Source organism: Pichia kudriavzevii, chromosome 1 (assembly GCF_003054445.1).
Source record: "Pichia kudriavzevii chromosome 1, complete sequence".
In the NCBI taxonomy this organism is placed as follows: Eukaryota; Fungi; Ascomycota; class Pichiomycetes; order Pichiales; family Pichiaceae; genus Pichia; species Pichia kudriavzevii.
In genome coordinates, this window is record NC_042506.1 from 400774 (window position 1) to 423150 (window position 22377).

General features: G+C 37.9%; 14 protein-coding genes and 1 non-coding gene across 15 annotated transcripts; 10 read left to right on the forward strand and 5 right to left on the reverse strand.

The window, feature by feature from the left end:
* Positions 1-23: 23 nt before the first annotated feature.
* C5L36_0A01870 (uncharacterized protein) lies at positions 24-1013 on the reverse strand (the record flags this gene model as incomplete). The annotated part of the gene is made up of 1 exon (XM_029463197.1): positions 24-1013. The coding sequence occupies one exon, from the start codon at positions 1011-1013 to the stop codon at positions 24-26; it is 990 nt and encodes a 329-aa protein (XP_029319057.1).
* A 145-nt stretch (positions 1014-1158) lies between these two features.
* C5L36_0A01880 (uncharacterized protein) lies at positions 1159-1884 on the forward strand (the record flags this gene model as incomplete). Its single annotated transcript, XM_029463198.1, has 1 exon — positions 1159-1884. The coding sequence occupies one exon, from the start codon at positions 1159-1161 to the stop codon at positions 1882-1884; it is 726 nt and encodes a 241-aa protein (XP_029319058.1).
* Positions 1885-1944: 60 nt separating this feature from the next.
* Positions 1945-2253, reverse strand: C5L36_0A01890 (uncharacterized protein; the record flags this gene model as incomplete). Its single annotated transcript, XM_029463199.1, has 1 exon — positions 1945-2253. The coding sequence occupies one exon, from the start codon at positions 2251-2253 to the stop codon at positions 1945-1947; it is 309 nt and encodes a 102-aa protein (XP_029319059.1).
* A 172-nt stretch (positions 2254-2425) lies between these two features.
* C5L36_0A01900 (uncharacterized protein) lies at positions 2426-3520 on the forward strand (the record flags this gene model as incomplete). Its single annotated transcript, XM_029463200.1, has 1 exon — positions 2426-3520. The coding sequence occupies one exon, from the start codon at positions 2426-2428 to the stop codon at positions 3518-3520; it is 1095 nt and encodes a 364-aa protein (XP_029319060.1).
* Positions 3521-4112: 592 nt separating this feature from the next.
* On the forward strand, positions 4113-4724 carry C5L36_0A01905 (uncharacterized protein; the record flags this gene model as incomplete). Its single annotated transcript, XM_029463201.1, has 1 exon — positions 4113-4724. The coding sequence occupies one exon, from the start codon at positions 4113-4115 to the stop codon at positions 4722-4724; it is 612 nt and encodes a 203-aa protein (XP_029319061.1).
* A 490-nt stretch (positions 4725-5214) lies between these two features.
* C5L36_0A01910 (uncharacterized protein) lies at positions 5215-6699 on the forward strand (the record flags this gene model as incomplete). Its single annotated transcript, XM_029463202.1, has 1 exon — positions 5215-6699. The coding sequence occupies one exon, from the start codon at positions 5215-5217 to the stop codon at positions 6697-6699; it is 1485 nt and encodes a 494-aa protein (XP_029319062.1).
* Positions 6700-7250: 551 nt separating this feature from the next.
* C5L36_0A01920 (uncharacterized protein) lies at positions 7251-7937 on the forward strand (the record flags this gene model as incomplete). Its single annotated transcript, XM_029463203.1, has 1 exon — positions 7251-7937. The coding sequence occupies one exon, from the start codon at positions 7251-7253 to the stop codon at positions 7935-7937; it is 687 nt and encodes a 228-aa protein (XP_029319063.1).
* A 1929-nt stretch (positions 7938-9866) lies between these two features.
* C5L36_0Atrna1W lies at positions 9867-9938 on the forward strand. Its single transcript has one exon. It is a non-coding gene; the product is annotated as a tRNA-Trp (tRNA).
* Positions 9939-10304: 366 nt separating this feature from the next.
* On the forward strand, positions 10305-10625 carry C5L36_0A01925 (uncharacterized protein; the record flags this gene model as incomplete). The annotated part of the gene is made up of 1 exon (XM_029463204.1): positions 10305-10625. The coding sequence occupies one exon, from the start codon at positions 10305-10307 to the stop codon at positions 10623-10625; it is 321 nt and encodes a 106-aa protein (XP_029319064.1).
* Positions 10626-10722: 97 nt separating this feature from the next.
* Positions 10723-11274, reverse strand: C5L36_0A01930 (uncharacterized protein; the record flags this gene model as incomplete). The annotated part of the gene is made up of 1 exon (XM_029463205.1): positions 10723-11274. The coding sequence occupies one exon, from the start codon at positions 11272-11274 to the stop codon at positions 10723-10725; it is 552 nt and encodes a 183-aa protein (XP_029319065.1).
* A 267-nt stretch (positions 11275-11541) lies between these two features.
* Positions 11542-12306, forward strand: C5L36_0A01940 (uncharacterized protein; the record flags this gene model as incomplete). Its single annotated transcript, XM_029463206.1, has 1 exon — positions 11542-12306. The coding sequence occupies one exon, from the start codon at positions 11542-11544 to the stop codon at positions 12304-12306; it is 765 nt and encodes a 254-aa protein (XP_029319066.1).
* Positions 12307-12772: 466 nt separating this feature from the next.
* Positions 12773-15556, forward strand: C5L36_0A01950 (uncharacterized protein; the record flags this gene model as incomplete). The annotated part of the gene is made up of 1 exon (XM_029463207.1): positions 12773-15556. One exon carries the CDS (start codon positions 12773-12775, stop codon positions 15554-15556), a length of 2784 nt encoding a protein of 927 aa, XP_029319067.1.
* A 281-nt stretch (positions 15557-15837) lies between these two features.
* On the reverse strand, positions 15838-16395 carry C5L36_0A01960 (uncharacterized protein; the record flags this gene model as incomplete). Its single annotated transcript, XM_029463208.1, has 1 exon — positions 15838-16395. One exon carries the CDS (start codon positions 16393-16395, stop codon positions 15838-15840), a length of 558 nt encoding a protein of 185 aa, XP_029319068.1.
* Positions 16396-16929: 534 nt separating this feature from the next.
* Positions 16930-18000, reverse strand: C5L36_0A01970 (uncharacterized protein; the record flags this gene model as incomplete). Its single annotated transcript, XM_029463209.1, has 1 exon — positions 16930-18000. One exon carries the CDS (start codon positions 17998-18000, stop codon positions 16930-16932), a length of 1071 nt encoding a protein of 356 aa, XP_029319069.1.
* Positions 18001-21046: 3046 nt separating this feature from the next.
* C5L36_0A01980 (uncharacterized protein) lies at positions 21047-22204 on the forward strand (the record flags this gene model as incomplete). Its single annotated transcript, XM_029463210.1, has 1 exon — positions 21047-22204. The coding sequence occupies one exon, from the start codon at positions 21047-21049 to the stop codon at positions 22202-22204; it is 1158 nt and encodes a 385-aa protein (XP_029319070.1).
* Between the last annotated feature and the right edge of the window lie 173 nt (positions 22205-22377).

The following is a 22377-nucleotide window of genomic DNA, read 5'->3' on the forward strand; positions in this document are numbered from 1 at the left end:
CATCTGACTTGTGAAAGTATCTACTATTGAGGTATATAACTGACTTTCCATTCTTTATATGTCTGCAAATGTTCTAATAGGCTTGCGTTCACCATCTCTATATGCTTCAAAAAAGCAACGTAGGGTAGTTCGTACTCAAGATCTAATTCTTCCCCTTGTACCTCGGCTGTGTCTTTGAAAAGTATCTTCAGTGCTTTCCTCATTATTGTTCCATTGATGTTGACATCTATATCGAACCCAAAACACCATATGCAGACTTTCCGTTCCCGTATAGTGAGTGTGAAAATACGGCCTGCAGTGTATTTGATTTCCTCAAAAAACCGGCAATAGACCATATTGTAGTCGTCATATTTGTGGTTGCTCAAAGACAACTTCCATTTTAAAAGCTTATAATTCCCAAAAGTAAAGTCTTTATCACCTAAAACCTCTCCACACTGACAAAACAATTCCTCATCTACAGCTAGCAAATTCCAATCCCCTGGGTTTATAATGAAAAAGTAAGAACCTACTATGACACCTCTCTCCCGGGGAACTAATTGATTGAATCTTTTCATGTACTTCACTGGTCCATCTTCATGAGGTTTGTGACAATGCCAGTAATCAACCATTTCATACCATAGGGAAGATGGCATCGGCATAATTTTGGAAACGTTTTTACTAGACATAACACAATTATTACAAGACTTGCAATATAAACTGTAGTTACCTTTAAAGTCACCTATATTCCACTGATATCTATCCACCGATAAATCGTCTGCATTACGAAGCACCTCTATTTTCTCTGGTTGGATTTTCACGCAAGTAAGGGAACTGGATACTGGGACCTTTGAAATCACCGGTTTGGTTATACCTTGAATAACGTCAATATCTTCGCCATTTAGGGCTAGTTTGGTTCCATTCAGTTCGACATTCAAATTATTTATTGGTATATCAGCATAGACTGTTGTTGTCTGTAGACGAGGAAGATATTCCACAGTGAACTTCATGGTGTCGAAAACATAAATACTGTGCATATAATTATCGGGTTGATCAAGAAGAGAAATTTTGAGAAATAGTTCTGTAAGTTTTACTATTCATGTCGCTCAGAAAATAACGTATTTCCTGTCTACGAGAGATCATGCAACTCCTTAATTCCAAGTAGTTAAGAAAACACCAGCAATGTTTGTAACGACTTTTTCAAAGAGAAGCTTAGGTATAAGACTTTACCACTCAATATATCATGTTAATCCTGCGATTGTTGATTTGAGTAAACCTGAAAATCTGCTTCTTGAAAAAGCATATACTCAGTACGTCCCCAAGCATGGATTCTCCAACAAAAGTATTGAGTTGGCCTCCAGTGACATGGGTTTGAATTCAAACACACCTAATGCATTGTTTAATTTTACAACTGACTCAAGAAACATCAATATGGAATTGATTTTGTTTCATTTAAAAAAATCCAGACAAGAGCTGCAACATGTATCACTCGAAGGATCTGAATTTGATAAATTGAGGATATTGTTGCATAAGAGGCTGCAATTGAATACACCAATAGCTAGACATTTGCCTGCTATGCTTGGCACAATGATTCTTCCATCTAACGTATTGCAATCCTTGAAAGAATTGCACAATTTATCTGATGATATCTCATATTATGCTGGTGACAGATCGATTGACTTTGCTTGGTATAGCAAGAGAATGTCCATCAGCCAACTGTTTGTTTTATCTGAACTATTCATGGTCAACGATACCAGTGCAGGATATCAAGACACTTACAAGTTTGTGGACAATAAACTCAAGGAAATCCTTACTGCGGGCTATATATACAATTCCGTTGAAGAATGGACCTTCTTCAATGCTGTCAGTTTAGTCAACATAATCAAGAGCCAATTAGCAAGGGGTTAAAAAAACAAGTATAAAAGTCTATAATGATTGTATTTAACGAATTTTATTGAGTAATTCCCATTACTGATGTTGTAAAGAACTTCTCAAAGACTGCATTTTTGCTTGCGTAGTTTTGATGCTCTTCTCAATCTTCTCAATTTCTGCTGTAATAAAGTCTATTCTTTTACTAACGTTATCTTCAGCCTCCTCTTTATCCTGCTTCAAGAGTACAGGCCCCATCAGCTTGTAAACATTGGAACTTGAATCAAGGGTATCAAGTTCTTCCTTAACAATTTTATTTTCCTGATATTGTGTTTCGAGTGTGGTTCTTGACTGCACAAGATCTTGTAACTTCTTTTGTAAGCCTTGCAACTCTTCTAGTGCTGACATCTCTGATAGTCAAATTGATTAGAGGTTTTTGAACAAAAAGAAGAAAATTAGTTAGTGATGACATTTTAATTAGGCGAGATATCTTGGACAAAAAAATTCATGTACATCATGCAAGAAGCTATAGATCAACTTGTTAGTGTTCTATCGCTATCTTCAACTGAGTCGTCTCAGGATGTTCAGAATTAGAGGGGGCATTCGTTATTTGTCCACGACGACTACGTTGAACCCAACGTCCATTCGATTTCATCGGCCGGATAACCATCACAAGTCTCTCATTCTACTGACTACACCGTCTCAGCTGAACCAAATTGTAACCAAATTATCTGAATCCACTCAGCCAAAGGTGGAGAGTCTCCTTGTTGCTTCGGTAGATTCCATAACCGGCTCACGAAATGCATTTACTGAATTATGGCTGGAAACCCCTTTTAAGATCAAGGAACTTGAGCTTGTGGAAGATATGGAGAAAAGACTAAGTAAAAAGTACAATCCACTAAGTGCAGATCCAATTAAAATGCAAGGAAGAAATTGGAAAGATACCACAGAAGAGACAATTCTCGGTTTGAGCATTCCCCAGTGGAACATTACCTTTCATACCAGATTGGCCAACACTATTTTTACAAACTCTCAGCAGAGTACTTGCTTCATTGCTAATGGTGGAGAGCTGGATTACCTAAATCTTTCTCAAGTCAGAATTGATATTGACACCGACCAAGAATATGGAAGTGACAATATCACCTACCATAACAGACTAACTGAAATTCCAATGGTTTGTGGAATCGAAGACACCTATAAAATTACCGATTTTAAAGGCAACCTGATAAAGAGCATAAACCACAAGAGTGCATCTGGATATCTTACCGAGAACCCGAAAGTTATGGATTCGAAGAAGGATTTGTTTTTTAAATTATACAGTGAAGGTGATAATGTTGACTCGTGGATGGAAGAGTACTACAGGTTGGTTGTTGGAGGTTTAGGATGGGGTGAAAAGCAGGCATTTATTGCATTAGATACTGTAGTTGGAGAACCCGGACTGAGAAACGTTCGGTTGTTTTACCATGATGAACAGAAGCCCAAGTTTCAGCTTCAATCACCAGACAACAAAGACAGTATGGTATTTGAATGCACAGAACTCGAAGAGGGATATCAGGACTTTACCAAAGACAATGATGAAAAAGTACTCCCGCGTGTCTTTGGTGTAGGGTCCAACCATGGATTCAACCTTAACGGAGTCTGGCATAGATCCAATGGAGAAACAGTTGTGCTTTGAATAACTCTGGTACCGTTGGGCAAAGTCATGTGCATATAACTGTATATACTTAAACAAACGAAAATGACCATAAATGGCGTATCATTAAGGATTCGTTAGTAGTTGCTTTTCCCTGTAGTCACAATTTCATTCCTTTAAAGTGGGGCACCTTGGATGGAGAAAAGCAATGCTGCCATGCATCACATAAATGTGCGTTTGGTTATATTACACATGCTCCCTTGACGTTATTGCTCTGTACCAGAGGGACCCAATTTTTCAAATTTCCGCTTTATTGTGCGTCCAAGTCCGGCCTTCTCAAAAGTGGTGAAAATAATCCACACGACTGAGAAGAGGGACAAGTGTGCCACACGCTGAACTGGCCCCTTGGCAAGGGCAAACCGTGGAGAGGGTTTGACATCTTCCTTTACAGAGACAACACACATAGACCTCGCAATGGTATGTTTGTGGGAAAATCCACTACTCTGATTGACTTCTGCTAGAGGCTAGGTACTAACCGTTTCCACAGTTCCGTCCCTTTGAGGAAACGAAAACCCCAGGCTATATCATACAAGACGACTGTTCTGATCTGCCATATGATGTGTATGCCAAGGACATGGAAATCCCGCAGTTGACGCTGGATATAGATGCCGACTACAAGGACTGTGAGGTGCACATTGTTCCGAATAAACTGAAACGTCGACTACTGGCAGAGAAGAGGTTTCGAAACAGGGAGAGAGTGGGCAGTTTTAGAGTATCATTGGATGAGAATAGCATAAATGACGGGAATGGCGAGTTGTATGACGATATAGAACAGATCTACGTACGGGATAGATCGGCGTGCAAATACTACTCCCTCTACGGTGAAAGCGATCTCCAGGATATCAACATCTACAGGCTGAGAGCAGGTGGAACACCACAGCTAGTGATTGAGGTGCCAGAGTTTAGAAACTATCTCATGTACAACCTCCTGGCGTCTCAGATATTGAGTAACCTCATTCCAAGTGCAGTTCACTTGGTGATTGAGTCCGAAAGCAGCAGTGTAGGCAATGTGCCCCTCAGTGCAATCATGGATCAGCTCTCCACGGGGACTTTCCAAGGAGTCAATGGCGAAAGACACCTTGGAGGAATCACGGCAAGTATGTTCAATGCTTCCGTTTCTGAAATCACAACTGCTGTCTCATTCTACGTACTCGATACTCATTCAAAGGGCACCCTTTATTTGTAGGCATGTTGGTACAGCCCTGTACAGCACCCCCACTACATGCTACGCTGTGTATAACTCTGCACTGATTCCCCACTGCTACCTCCTTTCTTCTGACAGTGTCGGCACCGAGAGTTGCGTTGGGTCTTCAATCTCAGGACGTCTCGGAAGTAACACCTTTAGATAACTGTATAGACTATCCCCCTATACATTGGCGTCAAATGGCAAAGACCCCTCCTTCCCCCCCCCCTTCTTAAATTAAACCAAATCAAATCAGATGAAATTTTTTCTCACTTTCGCGCGCGTTTCCCAAAGAGTGATTTTCGCAATTTGCCTGCTTTTACGGGTTTTTTTTTTTCGAATCTGTTGAGAAAAAATTTTCATCAGTTTCTGTGGGAGAAGAAAAAAAAAAAACTAAATTCACCAAATACAATTTTGGAGAAACGATTCTTTCTTGGGGAAGACTCTCAAGACTAGAAACCGCTTCAGCATCCTTCGTCCATAATAAACTACAATGGCTGGCTTAGATTTTGTTCTCTTTGAAGAACCAACCGGTTATGCGATCTTCAAGGTGAAACTTCAGCAAGACAATATTGGTTCCAGATTAAAGGATGTCCAAGCAGCTGCAAATGATTTGGCAACCTTTTCCAAGTTGGTTGAACTTGTCTCCTTTGCTCCTTTCAAAGGTGCTGCACAGGCTTTGGAAAATGCAAACGATATTTCAGAAGGTTTGGTTTCCGATTACCTCAAATCTGTCATTGAATTGAACATTCCAAAATCTGAACAGCAGATTAACCTTGGTATCTCCGACAAACAATTGGGTCCATCCATCAAGGAAGTCTTCCCGTACATTGATTGTCACTCCAACGAAGTTGTCCAGGACTTGTTAAGAGGTATCAGGTTGCATTCCACAAAGTTGTTGAAAAATCTACAGGAAGGTGACATTGAGAAGGCACAGTTAGGTTTGGGTCACGCTTATTCTAGAACAAAGGTTAAGTTTTCTGTTCAAAAGAATGATAACCACATTATCCAAGCGATTGCATTGCTAGACCAACTAGACAAAGATATCAACACCTATTCTATGAGAGTCAAGGAATGGTACGGTTGGCATTTCCCTGAATTGACAAGACTAGTCAACGATAACCATATCTACGCCAAACTAGTCTTGAAGATTCAAGACAAGTCCAACCTCTCTGACGACAACTTGCATGACATTGCAGCATTGGTTAATGACGATGCAGGTTTAGCCCAAAAAATCATCGACACTGCAAAGATTTCAATGGGTCAAGATATCTCTGAAACCGATATGGAAAACATCTTGACATTTGCTCAAAGAACAGACTCCATTTCTACATACAGAGCAAATCTATACAAGTACCTGACCGATAAGATGCATGTTGTTGCTCCAAACTTATCCGAATTGATTGGAGAAGTTGTTGGTGCAAGATTGATTTCTCATGCAGGTTCTTTAACCAACCTATCCAAGCAAGCTGCCTCCACCGTTCAAATTTTAGGTGCAGAAAAGGCTCTTTTTAGAGCCTTGAAAACTAAGGGTAACACTCCAAAGTATGGTTTAATTTACCACTCTTCTTTCATTGGTAAGGCAGCTCCAAAGAACAAGGGTAGAATCTCCAGATACCTTGCCAACAAATGTTCCATTGCTTCCAGGATCGACAACTTCAGTGATGATGCGAACAACATATTCGGTAAAGTGCTCAAGCAACAGGTTGAAGATAGATTGGAATTCTACACTACTGGTAAAGCCCCAAAGAAAAATTCTGATGCTATCAAGGAAGCTCTTGAATTATCTGGTGCAAGCGATTTAGCTGAAGCGCCAAAGGAAGAACAGAAGGAAAAGAAGGACAAGAAGGAAAAGAAGGAAAAGAAGGAAAAGAAGGACAAGAAGGAAAAGAAGGACAAGAAGGAAAAGAAGAGAAAGGCTGAAGATGATTCTGAAGACAAGAAGGACAAGAAGAAAAAGAAGAAGTCCAAGGATTAAAGGCGTCTGTTCGTTTGATTTCCTTTCCTACACAGACTCTGTATATCTATCTATCTATTCTATATATATCACACCTCGTACAAAGAAACCCCTCCGTTTATAGTAAACTAATAAAGTATTAATTGTATTTTGTAAGCCACCTCAGGTGATAAATCAATAGTAAGGGTACCATGGTATTTAGTGAGAAAAAATGCTCGCTTATGGCTTATACGTGGAATTCTTATTTAAATATGTCCGTACAACCCATGAGACGATTCGTCCAGCCCATGAAATGATGCATACCAGGGCCTTTGATGATTCCAATTTTGACATTTTGTTTATCCACGTTATAGGAATATGCAAAGACACCGGGATGTGTAGGTAGTGCTAGCCCGGGGAACTTTATATATGCACAAATTAAATAAAAAAATGTGATACCGTATAGACGGATTTAGCATTCACAATTTATTCCGTTCCGAACTATATTAAGATGCAACCCTTTAGATTACACCACTATTTTTTTAGTTACTTTATCACTTCTTCTACTATAATATTATCGAAAGCAGAACACAATGTCAAATAACTCGGCAGTTTGGAAAAAACACTACAAGGCAAGGGATGGCCCAGCGTCGACTAGCCCAGTCCCGATCAAAGTTAAGAAGCGTAGGATGTCCTCATTCGGTTGTTTGTCTTCCCCATATACAAGAAGGAGTTCGTTCCTTTCGAAAGCCATGTTAGAAAACGAGTCCTTACAATGCTACAAGCTTCACAGCCATTCCTCATTCTACTCTGCTGGAGATAGTAAGCATGAAAACCTACCAGCCTTCTCTATAAGCTTATCAGAGAGTCAAGGCTTCATTTGGAACCAAGATTTATTTGCGTCAAGCTATCAACAATCTGAAGCAGGAGTTGACAAACTGCTAAGTATGTCCGACGGGTCGTTTCTTGACGATGAAGATACTATAAACCCAATAGTCGACGTCATTGATGTTATCCTATCACCTAATGATTACCACAGTGACGAAGAGGCCAATGTTGACATGTTGAAGACAGACAATACAAACAAAGGGGAAAGAATCCAGGAAGTAGGTACTGATCAGTATGGAGGATGCAAATCACTAAATTTGCATAGCTTTAATGCTTCCAATAACACACTAAAAAATGAAAGGGAAGTGGAAATAGGAATCAAAATCAACTCCATCAATAACCTTAACGCTGCCGAATATAAAGATTCGAATATCTACGTCTCTAACCTATAGCTGAAGAAGCATGTGCTCTGGTAAAGCAAATTAATGAGTATTACATGGATTTGCACTTCAGACTACTGAAACCACGGATATCAAACCTGTATTGCCAGGCCTCATTAACAATAACTTAATTTATCCTCAATATATATAGTTATTATGTCCAATACAATAACTGCTGGAAATCTCGAACTTATGCACCCTTGCTTTTAGGTTTGCAGTTCCTTCATTTTGACGTTTTGTATTCACGGGTGAAGTCTGTGTAAAAAGGCACACTCTATCACAACCGACAAAAGCTACATTACTTTTAAAACCTGGAGTATCTATAAGTATATTGCCTATCGGGTTCATTTCCTCAAAGCATCGTTAGCAAAAGTACTTGAAATAAGCTGATATATGAACATTTTTATTCATAATTGCATTTATATATAATAAGTTGAGCGGCATTCGAAAGAGAAATCGATCTCTTACGGACACTTGCTTTTCTTTGGAAGAATGACGGCACCATAGTGGTTTTATATTATGATGTTCACTCTTAGTGAGCAAATGCAATCATTTTGTTTCCTTTTACTATTTCTTTCCTTCACGCCATCCTTTGCTCTGTTTTGAATTGGATCACAACTACAATCACTTGAAAAATAGTGCCTTCAAGGCCAAACTTTGAGCTTTTTATGAGGTTTTCATGCATAAATATGTTCCAATAGTTGTTATCTTACTGTTTATGTGTACCTAACTTTGATGTTATTCACTCTAATGATTTTTCTTGTGACATTGATATGCTCCTTTTCGTAGTTTGGCACATTTCCCAACTACTGGTGTAATAGATTTTTCTGAAAAAACTCTCTGAAATCCACCTAAAGGTGTATTAAAATTAAACCAAGGTCATCTTTGTATTAGTTAAAATATACCTTAACCAAGTTCAATGTTATGTTTCTCTCCCTTTTGCATTCATTAGCCTTTTAAATTGTCCTCTCTCTTAAAACTGTAAAAGTCTTAAACTATCTCTTATAACACAATATAGGTGATTCTTTGAGGATCTTTTTGTTTACTTTTGTCTCTGTTTAAAGAAGCAGATAGTTGTACAATAATGTTTTACTTCCTATAGTTTATTCAAATGAAAACATCACAAAATGCAAAAAAAACATAAAGTTTGATGTAGAGGACTGTCCTGCTTAATTCTGTGGAGTTGTTGTGTTATGTGACCAACGAAAGTGGGATAGTACTATCTTACCTAGAACAGCTTCTTACTCATGACTTTATTACCTAGCCTCCGCTCAAACATTTACTTGCAAAATAGTCGATTTTCTCTTAAAGTTACTTATTCTTAGCATGGCAGTATACATTATGATAGACGTGATCAGATAAATAAGTTACTCCACATTAGGGTATATACTATTCATGTTGTGAAGAGCGAAAGTTACTAAGTTGTTAAAAAAATAGAGTCACGTTAGTCATTTTTCCACCAAATGTGCCTGTGAGTACCAGAAAAGTTCATCTAATTCTTTAATTCAGAGAATGTCGGTTTTACTAATAAACAAAACTCCAACAGGCCTGCAATCAGATGTAGTATGTTGATATACTTAATGTCAGAGCTGGTATTCCTCTAAATATTAATCTGCTTAGTTTTACTCAGTATGTTTTAGGTACTGTTTGATGTAAGTTCTTCTAGCAGTTCAATTTATATTTTCTAATATGGATATTTAAACCAGAACTAATAAATATTAAGCCATTCCATGTTGCATTTTATTATCCAGTTTTATATAATCATAAAAAGGAATATGATTCCTTTCTGAAAATGAAAGTAAAATTAGGTTGTAATTAACCTGAAACATAATAGTTAAAAATATACTCCAGAATGAGTCAATTTTACGTTAAAAAATTATTCAGTCACGTGATTAATGTAAAGGTGATATATTTTTTCAAACAAAATAAACCTTGTTGAGTGGGGCTATGGCTCAATGGTAGAGCTTTCGACTCCAGATCGAAGGGTTGCAGGTTCGATTCCTGTTGGCCTCAATTTAACACTTTTTTGGATTGCGTTTTGATCACTATTTTTCTACCATTTTGTAGTTTCAAATGTAGATTAACTGAGCTATGTTTGATTATGAATTGCCCTTTAGTTTTCATACAACTTAAAGCGTTTGTTGTGATATACGTTTGTTGCATTAGGGGTCAGAGAATAAAGATTAGATTAAGATACTTAAAGCAGTTATTTGCCAGGGTATTTTTTTCTCAATTATGAACTTTTTTTTTTCGCTTAGTCGTTGGAAAGTGTTGGAAGTTGAAGGAAGAGCACAGTAATTCCACTAGCAGAAGAATTCCGATCTCCCTTTTGAACTTCCATAATACAGTATTCGATCAAACTTTCACTGTATTGATAAGATGTTCAGAAGTGTGGCACGTATGTTTCCTTTAGCTATGGGCGGTAGATTGGCGTCTACGATGGTATCAAAACCAGCTATGAACTCCGTTATTTTTAACCAACCATTAAAACCAGAAGCGCATTTCATCCAATCTGGTTTATTTGCAAACAACAAAATAGCTCAAGGAATATTTGAAATCAACGATCCTATTTCGGAATCCAGTGTTACTGAAATGATCATGACCTCTGTGCTAAGAAAGAGAAGATTAAAAATGAAAAAGCATAAGTTAAGAAAGAGAAGAAAGGCACAAAGGGCTTTGAGGATTAAGATTGGTAAATGAACATGTTTCTCTCCCTTTATGTTGGTTGTTCGTCCATATCTAGAGCTTTACAGGGCTATTTAGAATTTTTAAAAGTTTGTACATAGGTAATATCAAATCATTCCAGTTCATTAGAAACACCATCTGGATTGTTTTTCTTCCACAGTTGGTACCACTGCGAGATTCTGAATACATTTTCATCCAAAGAGTCAACATCTTCACTCCGTAATTCAACAACGATGTTAGGATTGTAACTTTCCATTGCTTCTGTCAACAAAACTTGCATGATCTCACATTCAACATTTTCTGTTATCTTGGATTGCTTGTAGCCCCTTTTCTCCAACCTCTCATAAAGTACAGTATTTTTACATCTTATAACCACAACTAAATCTATCCACCTCTCAGGGAAAATTTCACAACAATGCCAGTCTATAACCAGTCCACCCTTTTCTGACATTGTTTCAAGCAGATCTAACATCCTATCCTCATTGACTATACTGCTATCTCTTTCTTCATCATATCCCTCTATACATCCATTCGCTTTTGCAAACTCGGATACATTAATGTGGGTAAATTCAGGATTCTGTGATACAAACTCTTCAGCATGTGATGTTTTTCCACATCCTGGAGTACCAGTAATTATTATATTTGGTAACTTCCTTAGCGTCATTCTTATCTTTTGGGGTTGTTTAGGTTAGGCTCAAACTCTGAAAACAGTGTATATACATGTGCATAAACTTGTAAAAAAAATTAATAGGAAATTGTAAAAATTATTATTTTTTGGCAACACTCGATTTTGTTGAATTTCACAATACGGGAATGCTTGTACAGAAGAATGTTCTTTGTCAAAATAAAGAAGAAATAAACAAAGACTCTATATTTGCTAGAGAAATTTGAACAAAAAAAGAAGCATATATTATATTCGATAATACAGATTATGTCAGATTTGGGCTTATCAGATAGAACGAGTTCGACCAAATCGAAAACCTCTAAGACAACAGAGTTAACCCCAGAGCAAATCCAACAACAGAATATCCTAAGGCTGAATGGATTTAGGACCTCCACCATCTTGAGAAATGTTTCCAACGATGACTCATATGGAGAAGAGGGGAATTCAGGGACGGATGGTATGGACGGAAAAATAGATGATATATTAAATACCCAAGACGAAGACTCAATGGACCCGATGCATCGATTTGGGCTAATTGCACTAGATAGCTTACTTAAACAAGAAGATAACGATCAAAATAATATAGCAAAAGGTATAGACTTGAACATGTTAGGGCTTGATTTATCCCTTGATAAGCATTCACATATTTTGTCGAAAACATTTGCATCTCCATGGTTAGAGACGAGTAGATCTGAAGTAGAGCCCTTATTTACCAGGCCTGAAAGTTTCAATATAAATGCGAATGAGATAGTTCCTGTTACTGAACGTATGCCATCCTTTAACGATTTGACCTTATTCTTTTTATTCTATACCAAACCAAGGGATATCCTTCAAGAATTAGCAGCCAGAGAACTCAATAAAAGAAACTGGAGGTATCACAAAGAACTGCAAGTGTGGCTGACAAAAGACACAAACTCTGAGCCCAAATCTATAGGTAGCGGAGCTGAGCAAGGAACATATATATTTTTTGACCCTGTCACTTGGGAGTTTGTCACAAAGACTATGGTGCTGTACTATAACTCAATTATGTAGAGGAAGAATCAGGCGTTATCTATGTAATTGCCTGTAAACTGTATTATTTAAAGTTTTGACTTTTAAAAATAGCGTTAGATTCATGCATTAATTTGAATAATGAAGGCCACTACAGAGTTAGGTTCATATTGCACATAAAAAAACATCACCAATTGCCAAGTTTAGTTTTCTGTAATCTTGTCCATGCCCATCTAAGGTTGCATCTTCGATTGAAACAATCTCAGCTAGGTTGGCTGTTCGTAACATTTTCATAATAGTAAAGTTAACGCTGTTTTGACATATTGATAGCGATGTGAGAAATTGAGACAGTGGAAAAAATATAATCTAATGAGTGATCTTATAATTTTCTATAAGGATCTATGCTTTAATTCGACGATCAATATTTACCTTCTGAGGAAACACCTCTATAAGAGGAAGTTAACTGCTATAAAAGTCCATCCTTCCAGTATTTGGGAATTGCAGCAACATGGATCCTTTTAACAATGTTCTTACAGCCAAGGTGTTCGAAGGATCTTCTACAGACTGTAATAAAGCCACGAGTAATAAGGAACAAAAGGGTCAAAGAAACGTTAAGAAGAAGTCAATTCACACGAAGAGTAGCAAAAGAACCTCCAATGGATGCCTCACATGCAAGTTAAGGAAGAAGCGATGCGATGAAGTTAAGCCTGTATGTGGAGACTGTCTCAGACTTGGAAGAAGATGTGAATATATATCGGATGATATGACAGAGGAAGAGATACATAAATTGAGGGAAGAAATGAGTTTGATTGAAGCCGATAGCAAAACAAGGAAGAGGAAAAAAAAAGTAAAAGAAGAAGGACCCAATCCTCTAAGTGCAACGAAATATGAGAACACTAGCAATGGTACCGATGATATTGGCCTTTGTAGTTCAACAAAGAAACACATCAAGGCGAAAAGAAAACCTAGAGTGAAAAAGGCTAGAAATGGAAAAGTGGTTTTCAATCCATTTGCGATGAATCTTGCCTCAATTACGCATTCACCCGTATTTAACGGCTTACAATCGTCGGCGTTGCTACCTAAACATATAACTAGTTCGCCATCGTTCACCAACATAACCGAGTTACCGGATACAGTCACAAAATTAAATTTTAATGAATCCAATATACTGCTCTCGTCCAAGACAGTTAGCACATCCAAGGTTGAAAAATCATTTGAAGGTTTGAATACTTTAACTAACGGCAATGCTGCTTCCGACATACCCAACAGTACTAACTCTACTGGAAATAGCAATAACCCATATACCCATAACGACCAACCAAAAAATTTGAATGGATTATCTCCTAACTTTCTGGCTAATATTGCGGCGGTTACACCAATACCAGAAATTCCTACTTTAGAGCAAAACTCACCAGCTCCGCTACTTTCATTGAATGATGATTTCGAGTTAGGTCTGTCGGAGATGTTTCCTGCAAATTTCTCTAAACTAATACATGAACATTTTAAGAAAGAAATAAACGGAAAATTAAGCAATCAACTGGATACTGATACAAGCTCAAAGGAATTAGATTCACCAACTCCGCTATCGACGATTCAGGATGTTTTATCATTTTCTCCAAGGTTTCAACAGATTGATGTTCTTGATGAAGACTTTAACACAGACAATGGGAAACATCCACATATTAAGAGCAGTTCAAAGGAAATTTTAGTAGATCAAAGTATTGGTTATTATCATGTTGGACACCACAGATCAACCACTGAACCACCTCAACTCTACACAAACCCTTCAATCGTGACGAACACTACTCTGGCTAACCTCTCAACTATGGGTCAGACTTTGTATCAATATTATCGAGACAAGCTAAGTTTTATAGTATGCTCAGCTCCCAAAACAGAGAACATGTACTTGAATACCTTTTTGCCAATGGCGCATGTTGATAAATCTGTTTTGTATGGGTTATTAGCATGGAGTGCGTTTCATCTCGGGGGCCGAACCATGGAGAGACAGGGTAATTACTATATTAAACTTGCAATTGATGAATTTTATAGGCGTCCTATAATAGGTCGAGAGGTAGCGGGAAACCTTAAGCTGGTCTACGATGAGGTTGATGAAACTGATGAAACAATTATCAAGGAATGTATCACTGATATTGATGCTGAAAGTTACCAGGATTTGCAACTGTCTCAGCTGAGCCGGGATGACCTGATTAATACGAGGTTGGCAGCATTCTTAATTCTTTGCGGTGTCGAAATATGCAAAGGTGATGTTTCTAACTGGTCCAAGTTTTTAATATATGGGGCAGAACTAATTAAAATGAAAGGTGGGTTAGAAAAGTTTAATGAAAGTAAAGATGAACATTTTTTGGCGACAAACTATGCTTATCATGATATTACAGCGATTCAAGTAGTTGATGACAGAACAATACGTTTCGATATACAGGAATATGAGAAGATGTGGTTAAAATCCAATGAACTAGGATTTACAGATCCCCAACACGGTATTTCATCACCAGTTTTCAAAATTCTTGCAGAAGTTAACAAACTAGTCCTTGATGTGCAAAAGTCAAATAAAAGGTTAAAGAAGCAGGATATACAAAGAATCGGGAAAGATGATAAGACGAAGTACAAATCAGTGTCAGAATCACCAGATGAGCTGCGTCACGGGCTTGACGAGGAAGACTGCTGGGTATCCGAGACAGGATCATCAATATCTTCGAATATTGAAGAGTACTTCTTAAGCGAACAATTATCGACAGTGGATACTGAAGATTCTATGGGTGAAAGATATGACCAAATTCTTTATATGGAGGAGCTAAACACAATAATGAAGGAATGCTCAAATATTGAGCAGAAAATTAATGAAGCTAAGCCAAAATTATCACCGTATCTTACAAATAAAGAGTTAGAACTGCAGCTAACGATGTTTGAATGTTTCCAAGTGACCTCTAAAATACATTTAAAGCAATCAGTTCAACGTATGAACTCTTCATCGATTGAAATTCAATATTTAAATAGTCAATTAATCAAACTATTGGATGTTTTGTTAGGTTCTGAAGTTGAAGCTTGTCTTTGTTTACCTATGTTTATTGCTGGGATGAATGTTGTTACACAGAGCGATAGGATCGGCATGATTAGGCGGTTTGACTCTTTCATCAATAGGTATAAATGGAAGAATGTTACTCGCTGTAAAATTGTTATTAGGTATATTTGGAAGTTAAATAACAATGGTGATAGGTTTATTGATTGGTATTCGGTCGTGAAAAGACTTGGATGGGATTTGAGTTTTGCGTGAAATATACATTTACGTTTATTGATGTTTATTGTATAATATGAACATACATCACGATGTAATAATAATGAAAATATGTTTGACATAACAAAAAAAAAGAAAATCACTACAAAAAAGTGGAAATTAAAAAAGAAATAAAAACGTCATCAATACTTTAAGATCATTGAATACACATGTATATAAACACGTGTAATTGCGAGTGTGTATATGTGCTCAAATGCAATTTTTCCGATTGCAGCAGATGTATAGAAAAGCGGTTGGTGTGAAATGTATAAAGATAAAACTCAACTCGTCAACTGTCTATTGGCTTTTAACCTTTCCTTGACAGATTCCATCACAATCTGTAAACCTTCTCTACTTCTTATTATGTTAGAGCTGAACTTATTCTTTGACCAATTTTCGATCCTATCTTTAATATTTAGACCTAAACCAAATTTCTGGGAGAATCCGCTGCTAAACTTCACAGTTGTATTTGATTTCGTAATATTCTCAGAACTGTCGAACTTATAGAAATTATACTCCTCAACTCTGATAATTTTCCGATGATCCAAATTACAATTATACGTGTGCATCTCCTGGGTTTTTGGATCCACAACCGTATTTTCAATAATCCAAGATGTAGTAATCTTACCTAGAAATGGTTTAATGAACTGAGGCAGTTTTCCTGTTTTTCTAATCAACTTAATTTGGTGCAATTTACCATCATCGTCGATGTAAACATCGATCGTATCAGTGGATTTGACATGTGTGGAGAAGGGGTTTGGATATCGGTTGAAATAAGCAAGTGTCACGATTTCAAAGTTGTGGTTAAAAATGTGACTGCTCTTGTAGTATAAAACCATCTTCACTATGATAGCTTTTGATTTATGTACCGATTGACCAAGACACTATTGCCTACTGGAATCTATTGAATTGTATATTTTATCCACTATAATCGTTATGTATATTTGTGCCAATTAGGATTTGCGAGAATGTGAAAATTAAATAAAATGGAGAGATCCATGAGAAAAAAACAGAAACAGAGAGTAAAAACGGAAATAAAAATCTCAGTATTTTAATTTCCGTTTTAAAAATTATTGGATAAATTCCGTCTATGGAAACACCAAGTTTCCGATAAAAGTTTAATAACAAATATACTCCATCGGTAATTAAGAGCTATCTTGCAAATAACGACTCGACTTTTTCTAATGGATATTTCCGTAATGTTTATAAAGATCAAAAAAAAAAGAAAAATTATATAAGTTCTACACATAGGTGTTGTTACACAAAGATTAAGTTAGATTAAGATAGACGAGTCAAAGTTAGGTTGGATTTGAAGGATAATGAAGATGTAGAATTTTGGATTTAGTATTTTGGAATGTAATAGAGAATGTATATTAGTTATTCTTCTTCGCCGAAGACGTGGATTTCTTTCTGTAAGAATCCACATAGAATGCTCCAAACAAGAGCGTTAGAGGAGTTAAATAGACGACATTGACGTAGACAGCCATTGCTTCCTCCGGGTTTGAGATACAACTTTGGAAGGTTCCTGTGACATTATTGTAATATCTGACAAACAAATGAACTAATGCCAATGAGCCTCCGACAACGAATTGGGTGATTTGTAGAGAAGTTAGGGTTTGTTTGAACCATTTTGGTAATCTAATATTGATACAGGACAATGAGAAATAAAAGTACATCAACGAATGAATGAAGGAGTTGAAAACCACAAAAATCCAAATTGGTGGTGACATGTACCTAGTACCAGACCACATACAAAGAATAGCACCGGAATGATGATAACTTTGTAATAAAGACGAAGGTTTCCCCTTTAAGAGAATGATAACTGTGTCCAAAATCTCGTAATATTTTGACAGGTAGAACAAATAAGCCCAAAATGTCAAGCCTTTAAGTTTTGGATCACTGATATTCATCCATAAGTTATATTTTTCATCATTGGAATTGCAAATCGATTGCCAAAATGATTCGAATTTTGACAATGGAGAAGGTTTGATTTCAGAGAAAAAGAGGGGAATGATTTGATTGGACAAATGGTGAATAGTGGAAGTCATACCAATAAACGTCCAGACAGAATAAAGACACAAAAAGATATTATGTAACAAGACAAAAACTTTGAAAAGTCTCGTCTTAGATATAGCAAATGGAACCGCCTTTAATTTCTTGAGATTTTTCGGTAAAGGTTCCTTTGGATTGGTCTTTTTGAAATGATCAATTTGTCTCTGTTGGATCTTCCCATTGATAAGATGGACCGAGCAAAAGTAGACAGTTGCAATGATAATAGGGGTATAACCGTTCAAGGATAACGGATAGATGGTCTCCTTCAAAAACTCATTTTGAAAGCTAAAAGGCCATGCAGGAATTGGCTTATTGAAATCAGGGACATTAAAGGTGTTGAGATCGGGGAACCACTTGAACGAAACAAGTTTTCCAGCTAACGAGTCTGACATATTCGGCACGGGTATTGTGAATATTAGAAAATCTTCCAATTAATAGGAGCTATTGGTAATTCTCTCCAATAACAGAAAACACAAACAGAGAAGAAGAACTAAGAAACACGGAGTAAAGAAAAGGAAGAAAAGTAGGAGATCCAAACAAGTCAAGCAATCCTAACATGCACACACCAACAGGCGCTTCTCTCTCACTTTTTCTCACTTTCTCTTTCACTCTTTCCCCTTCCTCATTGACGTGCATGTTTGACACTGAAATTCTGCTTGAAAATGTTGAACTAACCGCTTCACCCTAACTCCAGCAAAACAGGTTCGGGGGAATTCACTTTTTCTCCTTTATTACCGGAAAGGGTAACTTCTTGTTTCCCAATGAAATTCCGGTGCATTCTATAATGTTTGTAATGCGCGCGTTCATATTCATTACCGCTGGGAAGAAAACATTAGATAGAAAAAGGGAAGGGGAAGGAGGAAGGAGGAAGGGGGGGGGCCTCCTACAATCCCCCCCCTCCATCTATAGACTTATCATTTATACATCATGATTGAGTAAAAAATACAGGCAACTTTTCAATCTTATCCTAAATAAAAAGAGATATGATGGGATTTCAGATGTGGGAATTGGGGAAGATCTGTAATAATACGCTGCAACGTTGCCTGATGGAAATAGTAGTCATGAAGTTCATGCCAATTGGAGACATCCATTAGAAAACCATGCCAACTCGGTTCCGCCGTCTTCCGTTATTTCCCGCGTTCTCTGCTATTTGGCACTATTTGGCGCTATTTACTACTAAAATTACAAGTTGAGCCGATATTTGCTTTTCTTCATAGAGTGGGCTCCCTGCATTATTTTTTCCCTCTACCTTGATGCCGTCTATTTTATTTTTTCATTCTAGAAATAAATGGCGCGCATATAGAGCGAGTTTTGCACATTGGCATTAGAGACAACAAGGAAAGGAGAAAAATAGTGTAGTTTGAAATTTCAAGTGTCGGTGTAATTACGTAAATATACCTACTATTTTTTTTTTTGATTGTTTGCGTCTTGAGGTCGGTTCGGTCTTACTAGCTACAACCGTCAATTACTCCGAGTTGGACACATCACGTGACACACCAGCTCCTAAGACAGTGCCGTCGCCGTCGCCGTCGCCGTTGTTGTTGCTGTTGTTGTCGTCGCCGACGCGACGGCGATGAAGATGGAGATGCAATGGCGTGGCTGAGAACTGTTGGTTGCGGCCGTTTTTGTTTCTATGTGTTTAGGACTTGCCGAGCAGAGCAAACTCTGAAATGTAAGATGTATGGGAGAGTCAGTGAGTATATGTGGCGTGTGACTATCAAAGCAAAGGGTGGTTCATTCTCCCTGGGAACACCCTTTGGAGCGCCTCTAAGGGGGGGGGGGGGGGGTATTTGTCAACAATAGCACATTGATCTCTTCCATTCCACCTGCCTCAACTGCAAGATGTGGAATTGTGGAAGGACAATGCCTTCTTTCAAACACATAGTAACCTCTACTAGTGGTTGTGCGAAAAAAGAAACAAAAAAGAGTCACTGTGTGTGGAGACTTAGCTGTAGTATATAGGGTGCATCCATGTGTGTTAAGGTTTCCACCCAATACGTTACTATACACATATGGAAACGTGTCAACACATGTAGTTTTGGTTACACCTTTTTGCATTTAGCCAATGGAGGTTTTTTTTTTCCTACATTTGACACACCGGATGAGAGTTGGTTTCTGAACATGGAATCTCCACGCTGCAAAACCCCGGGAGAACAGCGTCGAGACAAGGAAAGGGAGACTCAGCAAAGCCGGGATACGCATATATGTCACAAAATGCGAGATCATAATTGCTATGGCCAGCAGCTGGAGTGTGGGTTTGAGGGGGAGAGGAAAAAAATGGCTATACTAGTACTACCAATGGATCCACCGGAAAAACTCCACCCGTTTTCTTGACCTCCCCACACTTGTACACTATATTGGTGCCGGAAAAATTCTCGCTTCCTCTAATGGGACAGGCAACTTTTTTTTTCTTTTTTTTTCCACCTTGCATGGCATTACCACCCGGGGAAGAAACCCGTTTGGACTCTGTCCTTTATGGCGTTTACCTGTACTTATCCAATAGGCGCGGATTTCCATACGAGGCCGATCATTTTGGTATGGGCCAATGGATGGTTTGGAAAAACCCTGCGGGGATGGGAAGGATCTCCCGATTATTTTCCTATTACCATTTCTAAGGTGATATTACGATGGAAAAGTTTTTCCGGCAGCGCCCATGTACAATAGATGCACAAGCATACCTTAGTGTAGAGGGTTTTAGACTTGTAGCTGGAGAGCAGATACAAAAAGCAGGGGCTGCTTTGGTTTAAAAAGCTAACTGTATATGTACTACAGTAAATTGGACAGTACTGTAATTCATATTACTGTTCCTATGCTCTGGCAAAAGTGTGGCTGGAACAAGATGCAGTGATACGAAGTAATGTAAGGTGATTTGTGGTGTTTGTTTTTTTCTGGGGTACCAAAACGGACACACAATTATATGCCGGTAACACTACGTATGGCTCGGTGGAGAGGTCCCCGGGTGGGCTTGGTGGAAAAACACGGCCAGGAAGCTGGAAAAACTTGCCATTTTTCTGTTTTTTTTTTATGTCTGGCGCATTTTCCGAAAACCGAAAAATTGCGGGGGGAAAATGCATACTATTTGCCACGTTCCGGAAAAACCTCGTTCCCACTCCATGGGGTAGTTGTGCCAAATTGCAAAGGTTTGCATTGAAGTGAGCTGGATATATAAAGCATACCACTTCCCCCCTCCGTTACATGTTTATCCTCCGCATCTATGTTTATCCTTGTTTCCTTTCTGTTCTGACCTTCTTTTTTCCTTTCCGTTCTGCCTTCTGTGGTTTGTTTTTCCTTTCCGTTCTGACCTTCATTTTTTCCTTACCTTTCTGCCTTCTGTGGTTTGTTTTTCCTTTTCCCGGATTTTGAACTTGTTCCATCTCTTTTTCTTCTTGAGTTGTGTTCATTCCTATACCTTCTAATCAACGCTTTAGCGATTTAACAATGCAGGTGGCTACTTCAACTAGGTCGTCCAATTCAAAAGACGACCGTCCTTACAAATGCACGATGTGTGATAAATCCTTCCATCGTTTAGAACACCAAACGAGGCACATCAGAACCCATACAGGTGAAAAGCCTCACAAATGTACCTTCGAGGGATGTCCAAAGAGGTTCTCTAGATCAGATGAATTAACCAGACATTTGAGAATCCATACCAATCCAACAGTAAGGAAGAAGAGGAAACCAAGAAAAACCAAATTGCAAATGCAAGAGGAACGTATGAGACTGCAAAGGGAAAAGGAACTTAAAGAACTAGAAAATCAGCGACAAAGACTACAGGTGGAACAGCAGGAAAGGGATTTACAACAGCAGCATTATCCTCAAATAATGCTCAACAATGAAAAGGTGTCTCCAATGTCCCTACCTCCAATTCTTAGTACCAACCATCAGCTGAATGCATCAAAACCATTATTAGTGAGAAACTTGAGTGCTAATTCTTTGCCATCATATTATCCACAGCCTTCACTTCAGGTTCCCTCAAATACCCAAATGCCCCCAGTTCCACCCTCTTTAATTTCCCCATATTCGGCTAGTCAATCTTTGAATAAATCATTTTCCTCATCCAGAACAAACAGCACAAACTCATTGGCTTCTCTGGATTCTTCCTTTGGCGCTTCATCAAGCACTACTACGTTGTCCTCCTTCAATAACAAATCATTCATGCCTTTGTCAAGGTACGGCTCGTTCTCAAGGTTGAGTAACACTCCTTATAATTCAACATTCTCATTATCTACAATGCTGAATAGCACACCTTCATCTCTCTCAATTTCTGATGAACGTCCAACAAAAAGATCAAGACCCAATTCTCCTAAAAATTCGTCCCTTCGTCCCATGTTTCATGTATCTTCGCCTTCTTCAACACCAATTTCAACGCCTCATCATTCACCAAAGTTGAACCCTCAAAATACCACTACCAATAATAAGACGGTATTACCATCTATCAAATCTATCATTAATAATGATGATTTTGGTAACTATATGAATCACACTCTCTCCTCGAGAAATCTGATGATTCCTAACGTTGCTACTTCAAATGATGAAACAGTGAAAAATATACTAAATAGAGGCATGTCTCATGATATGCTCTCTCTGAGAAGATGATGGATGATACCCCTTTCCTTTTTGAAAATTTACGTTATGATGGAATAAAAAAAACCTTTACTTTATAATCTCTTACTCTATAGAATTTATCACGACTTTTTGTCTCGTTTTGTGTACACTAATAAACATGGCTACTTTTTTTTTGATGCTTAAAGAAGAGGATATGTCACTTC